This window comes from Oncorhynchus mykiss, chromosome 8, assembly GCF_013265735.2.
Source record: "Oncorhynchus mykiss isolate Arlee chromosome 8, USDA_OmykA_1.1, whole genome shotgun sequence".
Classification (NCBI taxonomy): domain Eukaryota; kingdom Metazoa; phylum Chordata; class Actinopteri; order Salmoniformes; family Salmonidae; genus Oncorhynchus; species Oncorhynchus mykiss.
This window is the reverse complement of record NC_048572.1, coordinates 10,151,972-10,166,069: the sequence shown is the minus strand read 5'-3', so window position 1 is coordinate 10,166,069 and position 14,098 is coordinate 10,151,972. Positions and strand designations below refer to the sequence as shown.

Below are 14,098 nucleotides of genomic sequence, written 5' to 3'. Positions count from 1 at the left end.
CCATAGACTATTCTAGACAACCCCACTAAACACAATCCCAATACCTACAAAAACCCCAAGACAAAACTCACCACATAAATAAACCCATGTCACACCCTGGCCTGACCAAAATAATAAAGAAAACACAAAATACTAAGACCAGGGCGTGACAATGCTTCTGTGTATTCAGTGTGTTTCATGCAAATACTTTATTATACAGGACTCAGATAAATACCTGTGTGTCTTTATACGTGCTGTATATGAAAGCATTGGTAAAAATACACACCTGTTTTAGTGACACCAGGACATGCATAGGACATACTGAATGACAGGTTTATTTGTTTTTTTAGGACACAGTTAGAGGAAGTGTTTGGTAAAGTGCTTAATGAACCAACTTTTTTGTGATACTCTTTCGAGGCAACATTCTCCCTATGTCAGTATGTTGATCTTTTAGGTCATATTTAATCCTGTGACAAAAAGAGAATCTTAGTTTAGTTTACACCTTGCATGACACACGGCCATGTCATCCATGGTGCGTTAACGGAAATTGCAACAACAACAGAAACCTGTGAGAAAAACCCTGAGGATAAAGGTTGGTTACCTCATGTGCCTGTTGTATCCTCACCACTTCCCCATGTATTGGCACAAATTACCCTTTTTACAGCACGTTTTGATTGATACATTGTCCTTGTGTTTAAAAAGTAACCTCACACCTAAAAAGTCCCTCAAGAAAATAATACAATTGTTATGGGTATGTTCAAAATGTGAAAGTTGATCTGTTCATGATCTTCAATCATTGCAAACAGGATGGTATACTAGAATGGTGTGTACACAAACATGCTTTAGGGGGATATTGGTCTTGAACAGATTGAATATAGCAAATAATGTAATGAGATGAAATTAAGTTCATACATAGTAGGTAAGTACTAATACTTGCAGCATGTAAATTAATCAAGGAGCCCTTTTTACTCAACAACACACAAACTGATTTTGTGTCAGTCCTACATTTAGCGTTACTCACCAATGAACGTATTCTTGCACAAAAATGAATCTGTGCATTCAAACTAAGTGAAACTTTTTTGCGACTACCTAAACCAATATACTGTCAAAACTCAAAAACTTGATTCATTGTGTAATACTGCACAGAGATGTTTAACTTTCTTTTTTTTTAACTATCATGACCACATACACATCATTGACCAGTAGAGCACAGTTTAGGCCTACCATAACCAACCTTTGTTCTTACCTTCTATTTGCCCTCATTTGTTTATGGAACCATTCCCAGCAATCTCAAGGCACTTTTATCAAGCTTCGTGTTGGGTGCAACTGTTTACACACAGGGCTCTATTTTCACGCACCATTTAGGCCTGACCTGGTTTCAAGGTACACAACAGGAGCAATGAAAATAGTTTCCGAGATACAGTGTCACACTCTTAGACCGCCTATATATTGTTCGTTTATAAAACACTCCATTTCAGACTGGAATTCTTCCTTTTAAATATATACTCAGGGTATTTTTACGTGTTTTATTTAGCGAGGGAGTAAATCAGAGGGGATACAGGAGGGTGGGGGAAAACAGATGGAGGGTTAGGAGTGGGAATTGAACCCCGGTCTCTGGTAGGGAGAGGATTATACATGTGTCTACGCCAGGAGAGTTACCACTAGACCACTGGCATTTTACGTGCAGACTGGATGTCTATTGATATACCCGAGGAAGGGATTCAAAGAAGAGATAATGGTGATAATCTTGAAGTTCATTTTGTTCTAAACTGTCTCACAGACTTTTACCACGAGCAGTGTTCAGTCATGCCTAGTAATTCATTAGCCGAGAGGCTGTCAAGATCATGCTCCTGACCCTGATAGCTAACCCATCATCATCATCATCATCATCATCATCATCTCTCTCCCTCTTTATTTTTCTCTCCTACTTTCTCGCTCTCTCTGCTGTTCATTAGAAAGATAATTGGGGGCTCCTGTCATTGACTAAGGGACTGTACGTTATTTATAATGAGGGATACCTGAAGAAAAATGGGCTTCTGTGAAATGAAAATGGATGCCCCCCCCTCTTCAGTGAAATATATTTTTTACCCGACCCTCCCTGAACGCTTAAAAAAAACAAGTGAATCTCCCCTATACCCCAAATAATAATAAAATTATTACAATTCGAGCCCTGGTTTTAACTTAACACACCAAGCCCTTCACTGACACTGAGATATGCACAGTGACTGAAGGGATTGGCTGACAAAATCTATGGATAGTAGACTATAATTTAGTCTGTCAAACAGGTAGGCATACCTATTATTTCTGGAATAGGAAGAAATAGGCTCTGACAGAAAGCCCTCGTTGTTAGCAGCCTAAGGTAAAATTGAAATGAAAAGTGTTTAAATGAATTAGCCTACTTTCAGCACCCGTGTGCGCTGTGCATCTTTGCGGTTGCCGCTTCATAGTAATGTAAGTTAAGTAAATTACTGAAATATGGCTTATTGTGAGGCCAATAACTCTGATAAACAGCTTCATTATGGGCAATGAAACATACTGATTTTATTTAAATCAATTATAGCAGTAGCAAGCTTACCTCCGGTCCTCCTTCTCATCTTCACACTCTCCCTCTCAAACTTAAAAGGACATCAGTAGGCCTAGTCCGCATGCAGAGATATTGCATTTTTTTTGACAAAATAAAACAATAATTTTTGGAAGAAGCCTTTGACTTGCCTCCTGAAGTGCCACTGTACACAGCACAGTCATTGATTAGGCAGCACAATAGGGTCTACATCAGCAAGAGCAGGGCAGGCCAGGGCCCATGATTGGGAATGCCTATCCATGGCTGTGTGTAATGCAGTGTAGCCTAGTTTTATGTACACCATCTCAGCAGCGCAAAAACGTGGTAAGGAAGTTCATTTTCTTAGAAACATAGCTTTGCCCTGTGCTTCTCCCAGCATGCTCTTCATATAGCCTATAGTATAGGTTATGAATCATTTAATTAAGACTACACTCTGCACACTTGATATTGAGCACCCAGCAGCAAATCAGGGATGAGGGGCAGCAACAGGCATACATCGAGATATTATAATTGAGATATTATGATTGAACTAAAAAAAGCATGACCCTCCCCCATTTTCCTCCGGGTAACAATTGGGTCAATTTAGACCGCTCCCTAAGTGGTCTGTCTTTGCAGTTAGTTAGTATTTTGAAAACTGGGGCCTGAGAGTTGAACTATGACCTCTGTGCGAGACCAGTGGTAAGAACACTTTGTGTACTGTAAGAGAGGTTGAAATATCCCTGACCTCTGACCAGAGGCAAGTCTGTTTTGCACAGAGAGGGATAGGAATGGATAAAATCAGTATAGGTCGCTTTTTTACACAGCGCTTCTAAAGAGATTATTAACAATTTATATAATTTCTAATTATCAGCCAGCCCATGAAATAGGGCCCTGGTTGAGCCTACCATGTTCCAGAACCAATATTGACTGTTTTTGTTCATGTCCTCCCTTTCAGACCATTTGTAGGGGGAGTTTCATAGGACACGGAGACTACATCTCCCACGTCATCTCAGAGATGACTCGTCTTACCGTCACCAGTTCCAACTCGCTCCGGAAGAGCAGTCCTTCGGCGCGGCAACGGGCACGCTCCATGGGGCGTCTGGGCGAGCTCGTCGAAGGGGACACGTATCAGTATGAGGAGCTGGACCAAGAGAAGCGTCATAACGGCGGTAACAGCTACTGGCAGGTACAAAGCGAGAACGGCAGCCCCAAACTGGCTCTTAGGAAAACATCCACCCTCCAGCCCAATGGGGTACTGCCTCGGGCAAAGTCGACGCATGAGATGAGCACGGCAGCTGGGGATAAACCTGCACCTCTGCCGAAGGGGCCAGTCCCCACGCCCCCTAGAGGAGGCGGCACAGGTCATTATACACGTAGCGAATGGTCCGGACTTATAAATCGGCCGGGACAACAGATGGGGATGCCGCAAAAGGGCAAGGTAGCCAATCAGAGGCCGGCATCCTGCTATAACCTGCAGACCCTGCAGACGCAGCAGCAGGTCAACATGAGGGTCAAGCCTGGGGTCAATCACCTGCCGGACCTTCTGACCTCCTCCAAGGATACTTCTCCTCAGAGACCCCACTCGTCCTGTGACCTGAAGGTAAGCCTCTTCCGTTTCCATTTAGCATTGATATGTTGAAGCTGTGTCTTGTTGGAAGGAAACATTGTGGTCACCTCAAGACTGGAGTTGCCTACACCTGTCATTGCAGATCACCTGTATTTCTAGTTTGTCGAAGGCCTATGCTAAAATATCTTTCCTGTCATCTCCCAGATGAATTCATTAGGGCCCTCGGCCATGTCCTTACCCAATGGCACCAGCAGCCTGATCGCAGGCCGAGGGCGAACCCACAGACCCTCACGCTCCTCCTCCAGCTACACCATTGGATTGTTATCACCAATAGTTCAGGGGGCTACCATGCCCCTACTCCCCAAACAGGACAGCCCATCCCAGCCCCGGCCTTCTCCCACGGGCTCCCCGGCCACCAGCTCAACAGGAACGGCCCAGCAGCAACAGCCCAAGCTCGGGCCAGAGCCTGAGCCGGCCAAAGTGACCCATGAGCAGTTCAAGGCGGCTCTGCAGATGGTAGTGGACAAGGGCGACCCGCGCACCTCCCTGGAGAACTTTGTGAAGATCGGGGAGGGCTCCACGGGGGTCGTGTGCATTGCCCGCGAGAGGCATAGCGGTCGGCAGGTGGCGGTGAAGATGATGGATCTCCGTAAGCAGCAGCGCAGAGAGCTGCTCTTTAACGAGGTATGCAGTATGTTAATGGGAGGTAAACAGTCAGAATTGGACTGTAAAAAAGGCTGAACTATGTTAGTATGTCATTAGGTTGTGGGTTCCTATCTGGCCTGAAGGACTAAAACAAGATATGAAACAGCATGCCTCCATTAATGGTTTAGGACAGAACAGAGGACTTTATTGTATAGTGAGTTGCACTTAATGACATGTAAACCTCACTACACAACAGTTTCTTGGAATTTGAGCATTCTGTTCAATTAATAAATGCATGTCTAGTCTGAAAGGTAGATAGACACAGACTTTCTCCCAATGAGCTTGAAAAGCTACTTTTAGATATCATCTGTCTGTCAAGATTGCTTATCTACATGGATAGATTGCCTATCTAAATGGATAGATTACTTACAGTTGAAGTCGGAAGTTTATATACACCTTAGCCAAATACATTTAAACTCAGTTTTTCACAATTCCTGACATTTAATCCTTGTAAAAATGCACTGTCTTAGGTTATTTACGATCACCACTTTGTTTTAAGAATGTGAAATGTCAGAATAATAGATGAGAGAATGATTTATTTCAGCTTTTATTTCTTTCATCACATTCCCAGTGGGTCAGAAGTTTACATACACTCAATTAGTATTTGGTAGCATTGCCTTTAAATTGTTTAACTTGGGTCAAAGGTTTCGGGTAGCCTTCCACAAGCTTCCCACAATAAGTTGGGTGAATTTTGGCCCATTCCTCCTGACAGAGCTGGTGTAACTGAGTCAGGTTTATAGGCCTCCTTGCTTGCGCAAGCTTTTTCAGTTCTGCCAACAAATTTTCTACAGGATTGAGGTCAGGGCTTTGTGATGGCCACTCCAATACCTTGACTTTGTTGTCCTTAAGCCATTTTGCCACAACTTTGGAAGTATGCTTGGGGGTCATTGTCCATTTGGAAGACCCATTTGCGACTAAGCTTTAACTTTCTGACTGACGTCTTCAGATTTTGCTTCAATATATCCACGTAATTTTACTCCCTCATGATGCCATCTATTTTGTGAACTGCACCAGTCCCTCATTCAGCAAAGCCGGCCCACAACATGATGCTGCCACCCCAGTGCTTCACGACTGGGATGGTGTTCTTCGGCTTGCAAGCCTCATTTTTCAACCACTCCACAAATTTATTCTTAACAAACTATAGTTTTGGCAAGTCGGTTAGGACATACACTTTGTGCATGATACAAGTAATTTTTCCAACAATTGTTTACAGACAGATTATTTCACTTATAATTCACTGTATCACAATTCCAGTGGGTCAGAATTTTACCTACACTAAGTTGACTGTGCCTTTAAAGCTAATTGACATAATTTGAGTCAATTGGAGGTGTACCTGTGGATGTATTTCAAGGCCTACCTTCAAACTCAGTGCCTCTTTGCTTGACATCATGGGAAAATCAAGAGAAATCAGCCAAGACCTCAGAAAAAAATGTAGACCTACACAAGTCTGGTTCAGCATTTTCCAAACGCCTGAAGGTACCGCGTTCATCTGTACAAACAATAGTTTGCAAGTATAAACACCATGGGACCACACAGCTGTCATACAACTCAGGAAGTAGACGCGTTCTGTCTCCTAGAGATGAATGTACTTTGATGCGAAAAGTGCAAATCAATCCCAGAACTACAGCAAAGGACCTTGTGAAGATGCTGGAGGAAACAGGTACAAAAGTATCTATATCCACAGTAAAACGAGTCCTATATCGACATAACCTGAAAGGCCGCTCAGCAAGGAAGAAGCCACTGCCGCAAAACTGCCATAAAAAAGCCAGACTACGGTTTGCAACAGCACATGGGGACAAAGATCATACTTTTTGGAGAAATGTTTTCTGGTCTGATGAAACAAAAATATAACTGTTTGGCCATAATGACCATTGTTATGTTTGGAGGAAAAAGGGGGAGGCTTGCAAGCCAAAGAACATCATCCAAACCATGAAGCACAGAGGTGGCAGCATCATGTTGTGGGGGTGCTTTGCTGCAGGAGGGACTGGTGCACCTCATAAAATAGATGGCTTCATGAGGAGGAAAATTATGTGGAAATATTGAAGCAACATCTCAAGACATCAGTCAGGAAGTTAAAGCTTGGTCACAAATGGGTCTTCCAAATGGACAATGACACCAAGCACACTTCCAAAGTTGCGGCAAAATGGTATAAGGACAACAAAGTCAAGGTATTGGAGTGGCCATCACAAAGGCCAGACCTCTTTCCTATAGAAAATTTGTTGGCAGAACTGAAAAAGTGTGTGCGAGCAAGGAGGCCTATAAACCTGACTCAGTTACACCAGCTCTGTCAGGAGGAATGGGCCAAAATTCACCCAACTTATTGTGTGAAGGTTGTGGAAGGATACCTGAAACGTTTGACCCAAGTTAAACAATTTAAAGGCAATGCTACCAAATACTAACTGATTGTATGTAAACTTCTGACCCACTGGAATGCGATGAAAGAAATAAAAGCTGAAATAAATCATTCTCTCATCTATTATTCTGACATTTCACATTCTTAAAATAAAGTGGTGATCCTAACTGACCTAATACAGGGAATTTTTACTAGGATTAAATGTCAGGAATTGTGAAACTCTGAGTTTAAATGTAGTTGGCTAAGATGTATGTAAAGTTCCGACTTCAACTGTATAGACATAATATCCCTCTATGCACCTCTTCTCATGTACATTTGTAACCATAGGTGGTGATCATGAGGGACTACCGGCACAACAACGTTGTGGAGATGTACAGGAGTGCCCTGGTGGAAGAGGAGCTGTGGGTTATCATGGAGTACCTGCAGGGTGGCGCTCTAACCAACGTCGTGTCTGAAACCAGGTAAAGGGTCTGTCAATAAGAGGAGCCATGTTGTGAAGCTTAAAACACAGAATACTTCCTAGCAACAGTGATGTTCATTAATCATATTATATATATTAATAATCATTTTCAGAATGCCATGACAATGTACACAAACCAAACCCTTTGGGTAGAATGAGATGAGTAATAGTTTGCTTTGGGAAAATCCCACTTGGTCAAGAAGTTATGGCAAGTAACTGTATTGCCACCCACTCCTACATACCTTCTTTTGTGTAAAAGGAGAAATGTAATTGTTATAATTGCCAAAATAAAGGAGGGTCTAACAATAACACAAGTTGGCACGTGTTGCAACAAGATTCCTCTGTAATTCCCTACTACGTTTTGGTCCACTGGAGAACAGTACAATGTTGATCTGACATAACAAAAGAAGAGAACGATTCACATGATGCTAATGCTAACATGATTAACCTGATGGATGTTGTGTCAAAGACAAAAAACCTACAATTTTATATCAAAGGCTGACTAGAATGTTGGATAACAAGTTTAAGTTGCATGTCATTTCATACCAGGCTGAATGAAGAGCAGATAGCCACCGTGTGCGAGGCTGTGCTACAGGCGTTAGCCTATCTCCATTCCCAGGGAGTTATCCACCGTGACATCAAGAGTGACTCTATACTGCTCACGCTGGATGGGAGGGTAAGTGCGGCCACATCCAGAAATAATTTCTACCCGGTCTGGAACCTCAGAACACCTTACAAAATATTGCGCTAGCTAACTGTATGTACTCCTGGGGGCAGGAATGGCCGGGTTTGAACTAACAAAATTAGGTCAGAAACCGTCTCCAAAAGCCCTTACCCAGCACCTCTACCTATCCATCCCCTAATTACCAACCTACCCCTACAGATAAACCTCTAGAACTCTCAATCCCTGAAGACCAAATCTTAAATTGTGATAATGCAAATTGTATTGAAATCAATGGCATAGGGCCTCCTGGGTGGTGCAGTGGTTAAGGGCGCTGTACTGCAGCGCCAGCTGTGCCATCAGAGTCCTGGGTTCGTGCCCAGGCTCTGTCGTAACCGGCCGTGACCGGGAGGTCCGTGGGGCAACGCACAATTGGCCTAGCGTCGCCCGGGTTAGGGAGGGATTGGTCGGTAGGGGTGTCCTTGTCTCATCGCGCACCAGCGACTCCTGTGGCGGGCTGGGCGCAGTGTACGCTTGCCAAGGTGGCCAGGTGCACGGTGTTTCCTCCGGCGCATTGGTGCGGCTGGCTTCCGGGTTTGATGTGCGCTGTGTTAAAGAAGCAGCGGCTTGGTTGGTTGTGTATCGGAGGACGCATGACTTTCAACCTTCGTCTCTCCCGAGCCCGTACGGGAGTTGTAGCGATGAGACAAGATAGTAGCTACTACAACAATTGGATACTACGAAATTGGGGAGAAAAAGGGGTAAAAAATAAAAATAAATCAATGGCATAAAGCTAAAGCTAAATTTAAAGCTTAAATGAGCATGTTGGAATTTGGCCCTTTCAGTTATTTGTAATGTATCCAATAATTTTTATGGCCTTTTATTCATTTATTTTGTATTTTTTTATTGTATTATTTTCCTAGATCAAGCTGTCAGACTTTGGATTCTGTGCTCAGATCAGCAAAGACATCCCCAAAAGGAAGTCCTTGGTTGGAACACCATACTGGATGGCTCCAGAGGTTGTGTCAAAGACGCCATATGGAACTCAGGTAACAGAACAACCAACCAAAACTGTGTTTGTTTGACTGCTAGTAGGTTGTCTCATTCTACAATATGAACAGAGTATCTGAAACAGTGATGTGTCCCTCAAACACATCCAGTGACCTCCACAAGTTTAGGGACAGTGACAATTGTGTTGTTGTTTTGGCAGCTTTAATTTGAGGGTATTTTCATCCATACCGGGTGAACCGTTTAGAAATTACAGCACTTTTTGTACATAGTCACCCCATTTTAGGGAACCAAAAGTATTGGGACAAATTCAGTTATGTGTATTAAAGTAGTCAAACGTTTAGTATTTGGTCCCATATTCCTAGCACGCAATGACTACATAGAGCTTGTGACTCCACATTTGCTGTTTGTTTAGGTTGTGTTTCAGATTATTTTTTGCACAATAGAAATGAATGGCGCAGCGGTCTAAGACACTGCATCTCAGTGCTTGAGACGTCACTACAGACCCTGCTTTGATTCCAGGCTCTATCACAACCGGCCGTGATTGGGAGTCCCATAGGGCGGCGCACAATTGGCCCAGCGTCGTTAGGGTTTGGCCGGGGTAGGCCGTCATTGTAAATAAGAATTTGTTCTTAACTGACTTGCCTAGTTAAATAAAGGTTACATTTAAAAAATGTAAAAACATAAGTGAATTTGTTCCGATACTTTTGGGGGACTGTATGCAACAACAACAAAAAATCTAAACTGTTCACCCGAAATGGGTAAAAATACCATCAAATTAAAGCTGACAGTCTGCACTTTAACCTCATAGTCATTGTATCATTTTAAATCTAAAGTGCTGCGGTACAAAACAACCAAAAATGTGTCACTGTCCCAATATTTTTGGAGCTCACTGTATGTTTTGACCTTATTGTTTTGCACATTGTGTTTCATTCACACACACACACACACACACACACACACAAAACACACACATGATCCTGTTACTGTTGCCTACACCTCTCCTTCACCACTTCAGGCCGGATACTCCTTGCACTAGATAATACTGCCTAAAACAGACAGGCAGGATTATCTGTTACCCACCGAGGTATTTTCTTATCGGGATTCAACAGAGATGGAGGGACCTTTTTCCATCCTTAAGTGTGTGTTTGATGTGAGAGAAAGACAGTGTGTGTACTGTCACTGAATGTGTGTGATAGTGTGTGATGTTCAATGAATGCTTGTACAGGATATGACATGGATGAGCATGCCGTTTCTATGGGTGTGTGTGTCAGTGGCGATGAGTGCCGTTTAAAATGAGTGAGGAGGATTTTTTTTTTTCATGAGCATGGCCTATTACAGCATATTGGATGACTGTCATTCACATTCCATTAACCCAGTTCAATGTAACATCGATAGGTTTAGGCTACTACATGATACTCTAATGTTCCCTGTACCCATCATGAGGTTGCTACAACATAGCCTATGAATTAAAGTTTACAACGCAGTTGCACACAGGTCGAGAGACGCATCTAGCTGATATAGGATGTAATCATTAGTCCAACAATCGCAAACGAGAGTTTCTATTGGACAAATTCAAGTATGTTTATCCCCGTTTTGTTCCATTTGTTTCCGTTTAAGAAACACTTTTCAACAGAATCCGCGGAATGAATACACCCCTGACCACTCGTGAACACAGCCACTTTGTATTCCTTCTCGCATCCATGCGGTCACCTCCTCTCACCGCTCCCCATTCGCTTGAGGACTTCAATGCACAACACATCAGCTATATGTGACCAGGCAACAAAAAAAAAAAAATCCAAGCCAAACCGCTAGACACAGCCTACATCGTTGTCACCATATTAGATAAAGTAACGTCATAATCAGCATAGCTAATAGAACTAATGCATTAGTAAACCCACTACAATCCTGCAGTAACCTTACAGTGTACAGTCAGAAAAGCAGTTTAGCAGTTACACCGGTGGGCCCCGGTGGCAATAGATTGATAAAACCATAAGCTTACCTTGACTTGGAAGAGTTCCAGTGTTGTGTTGGCTAGTCATAGCCACAGATAGCTAACATAGCATCCCTGTGTTTGAGCAGGGTGTTTCAGTCAGCTGCACTAGCTAGCTGCATTTGCTAGCTAAGAAAGTGTATTTTTTTTCCAGTTTCAATCTGTTTCTATATATATATTTCTATCTTGCATCTCCTTCATTTTGGAAGAAATTAATTTGTTCAAAATGGTTCAACTATTGTCTTTCTCTCTCTGAGTCAACTACTCACCACATGAGAACCATGAGTCTCCTAGGTTTTGTATTGAAGTCAATATACCCAGAGGAGGACAGATGCTAGATGTCCTCTGGCTACACCATGGTGCTACTCTACAGAGTGCTGTTGAGGCTACTGTAGACCTTCTTTGCAAAATATAATAATTTAATCAATCATTTGATGACTTGATAATATTTAGTATAGTTTTATCTAAAAATGATTACTTTTTAAAATGTTTTACCATTTTTATTTTTATTAAATTAACTGAGGAGGATGGTCCTCCCCTTCCTCCTCTGAGGAGCCTCCACTGGTGTGTGTTTATGTTCCTGTGTCAGTCAGGTGGATGGAAGGTCTCTGGATATGCTTTTAGAGGGTACGTGAGGCCTTGTGTGTGTTAATTATTGTAAATGTCTCTGATGTCTGGCAGGTGGATGTGTGGTCCCTGGGTATCATGGTGGTAGAGATGGTGGATGGAGAGCCTCCGTACTTCAGCGACACACCAGTGGCAGCTATGAAGAAACTGAGGGACGAGCCGCCACCCACAGTCAGGAACACACAGAAGGTGAAATAGATATAGATACATACCACACACACACTCACACTAACACACTACTCACACCCCATCTCTCTCTCTGTAGATCTCCCCTGTGTTGAAGGACTTCCTGGATCGTATGCTAACACGGGACCCCCAGGAGCGGGCTACCGCTAGCGACCTGCTGGAGCACCCCTTCCTGCTGCAGTGTGGCTCGCGGCAGTGCCTGGTGCCCCTAGTGGAACGATACCGTAAGCGCATGTCCCGCTGCTGACTCGCCCAAACACACAGGATCCATGGTGGCCGAAGAATGGGCTGATCCCCTGACGTCTGACCCTGGGTTAATTAACAGGCGAACTTTCGCTCCATCCACCGCATTTGTATTGAGTCTCAATACCCACTACAGGAAGTGGATTTACTGTCACTCGGTGTGTAGATGGATAGATATGGAGTCGATCAGAAACGCCTCTCTCTCTTTATCTTGTCCCTTTTTATTTGCTCCTTTTCTCTGGAATCCCTTCAGATCCACAGGAGCGTCATTGCTCCCCTTGTTGGGCAGTGTAGGGCAGGATGGAATTGGATATCAGAGTTTAAGGATTTGTTAATTCATTCTATGCAAAAAAAGTGCAACAAGCCCCAACGTAGAATTGCAGTGACCTGAACCTTCTGTACTGATCATCTCCACCATCACTGTCCAATTTGTCCGACTGACTTTGAAATGTAACAATTACGACTGACTTTGGTACTATACTTGTTTGGTAATTCGTTCTGTAAAACAAACGAATGACCAGACCCTTTCTACCAGATCACATAGTGGTACCCCTGGACTTGATCAGGGGATGATCTACAAAGTTGTCCCAAGCAGAGGCTTTGTTTTGGTATTGCTGGAGAAACATGTTTTTATAGAATTTCAAAATGGATAAAGTATTTCGGGATATTGCAGATATGAATGTGAGTAGTATAGTAAAGAGTAAGACTATACTGAGTATAGTCAATGTTCTGTTATATCCCTGGGTATCCCTGGGAAAACACTATTTTAATCAGAACCGATCACCTGTATTTAAAGTATAAAAAGGGATCCGCCATACTTTGGTTAAACATGTTTTTGACAAAATAGGCATGCAATATATTGAAATGAAATAAAATGCAGACATGAGGTAGTTCAAAATCTCAAGACCGGATTGTTTTGTAGCCTACTGCTGTACCCTTGTTAGCTGACTAGCCTACTGCTGTACCCTTGTTAGCTGACTAGCCTACTGCTGTACCCTTGTTAGCTGACTAGCCTACTGCTGTAACCCTGTTAGCTGACTAGCCTACTGCTGTAACCCTGTTAGCTGACTAGCCTACTGATGTACCCCTGTTAGCTGACTAGCCTACTGATGTACCCCTGTTAGCTGACTAGCCTACTGATGTACCCCTGTTAGCTGACTAGCCTACTGATGTACCCCTGTTAGCTGACTAGGCCACTGATGTACCCCTGTTAGCTGACTAGGCCACTGATGTACCCCTGTTAGCTGACTAGCCTACTGATGTACCCCTGTTAGCTGACTAGCCTACTGATGTACCCCTGTTAGCTGACTAGCCTACTGATGTACCCCTGTTAGCTGACTAGCCTACTGATGTACCCCTGTTAGCTGACTAGCCTACTGATGTACCCCTGTTAGCCGACTAGGCTACTGATGTACCCCTGTTAGCTGACTAGGCTACTGTACTGTTTGCCAACACTGGATAGCTGTAGCTGTAGCTTTCTTATGTCAACACCCATTTTCACATGCATTTTTGTCCTTCTCGGAATGTTCTATATCTGACCCTGTACAGCAGTTTATATTTTTCATACACTTCAAAAATGTGACTTCACTTTGCACGTAAGTACTTGGTAAGTACTGGTAAAGAACAAAACCTATGAAGGTACTTCTTTACATTTTTTTAAATAAATATCTGTGAACAAATGCTGTACTTTTGTTGCAAATATCATATTGATTATGATTTAAATACAGTTTATAGGCCTACAACATGATATAAGTATGCTATTGAATCTGCATAAGAA

The 14,098-nt window shown here is 42.9% G+C and overlaps 1 protein-coding gene across 2 annotated transcripts in view; it reads left to right on the top strand.

Annotated features, from left to right (window-relative positions):
• Positions 1 to 13,275, top strand: part of LOC110529348 (serine/threonine-protein kinase PAK 6) — a 38,318-nt gene extending 25,043 nt beyond the window's left edge. For both annotated transcript variants that reach the window (XM_021611484.2, XM_021611485.2), the window contains exons 4-10: positions 3,474 to 4,118; positions 4,290 to 4,769; positions 7,471 to 7,604; positions 8,153 to 8,279; positions 9,188 to 9,313; positions 11,947 to 12,081; positions 12,158 to 13,275. In XM_021611484.2, coding sequence (XP_021467159.2) covers positions 3,474 to 4,118; positions 4,290 to 4,769; positions 7,471 to 7,604; positions 8,153 to 8,279; positions 9,188 to 9,313; positions 11,947 to 12,081; positions 12,158 to 12,325 — 1,815 coding nt within the window. In that variant the 3' untranslated portion in view covers positions 12,326 to 13,275. The remainder of the gene's footprint in view (positions 1 to 3,473; positions 4,119 to 4,289; positions 4,770 to 7,470; positions 7,605 to 8,152; positions 8,280 to 9,187; positions 9,314 to 11,946; positions 12,082 to 12,157) is intronic.
• The last annotated feature ends 823 nt before the right edge of the window (positions 13,276 to 14,098 follow it).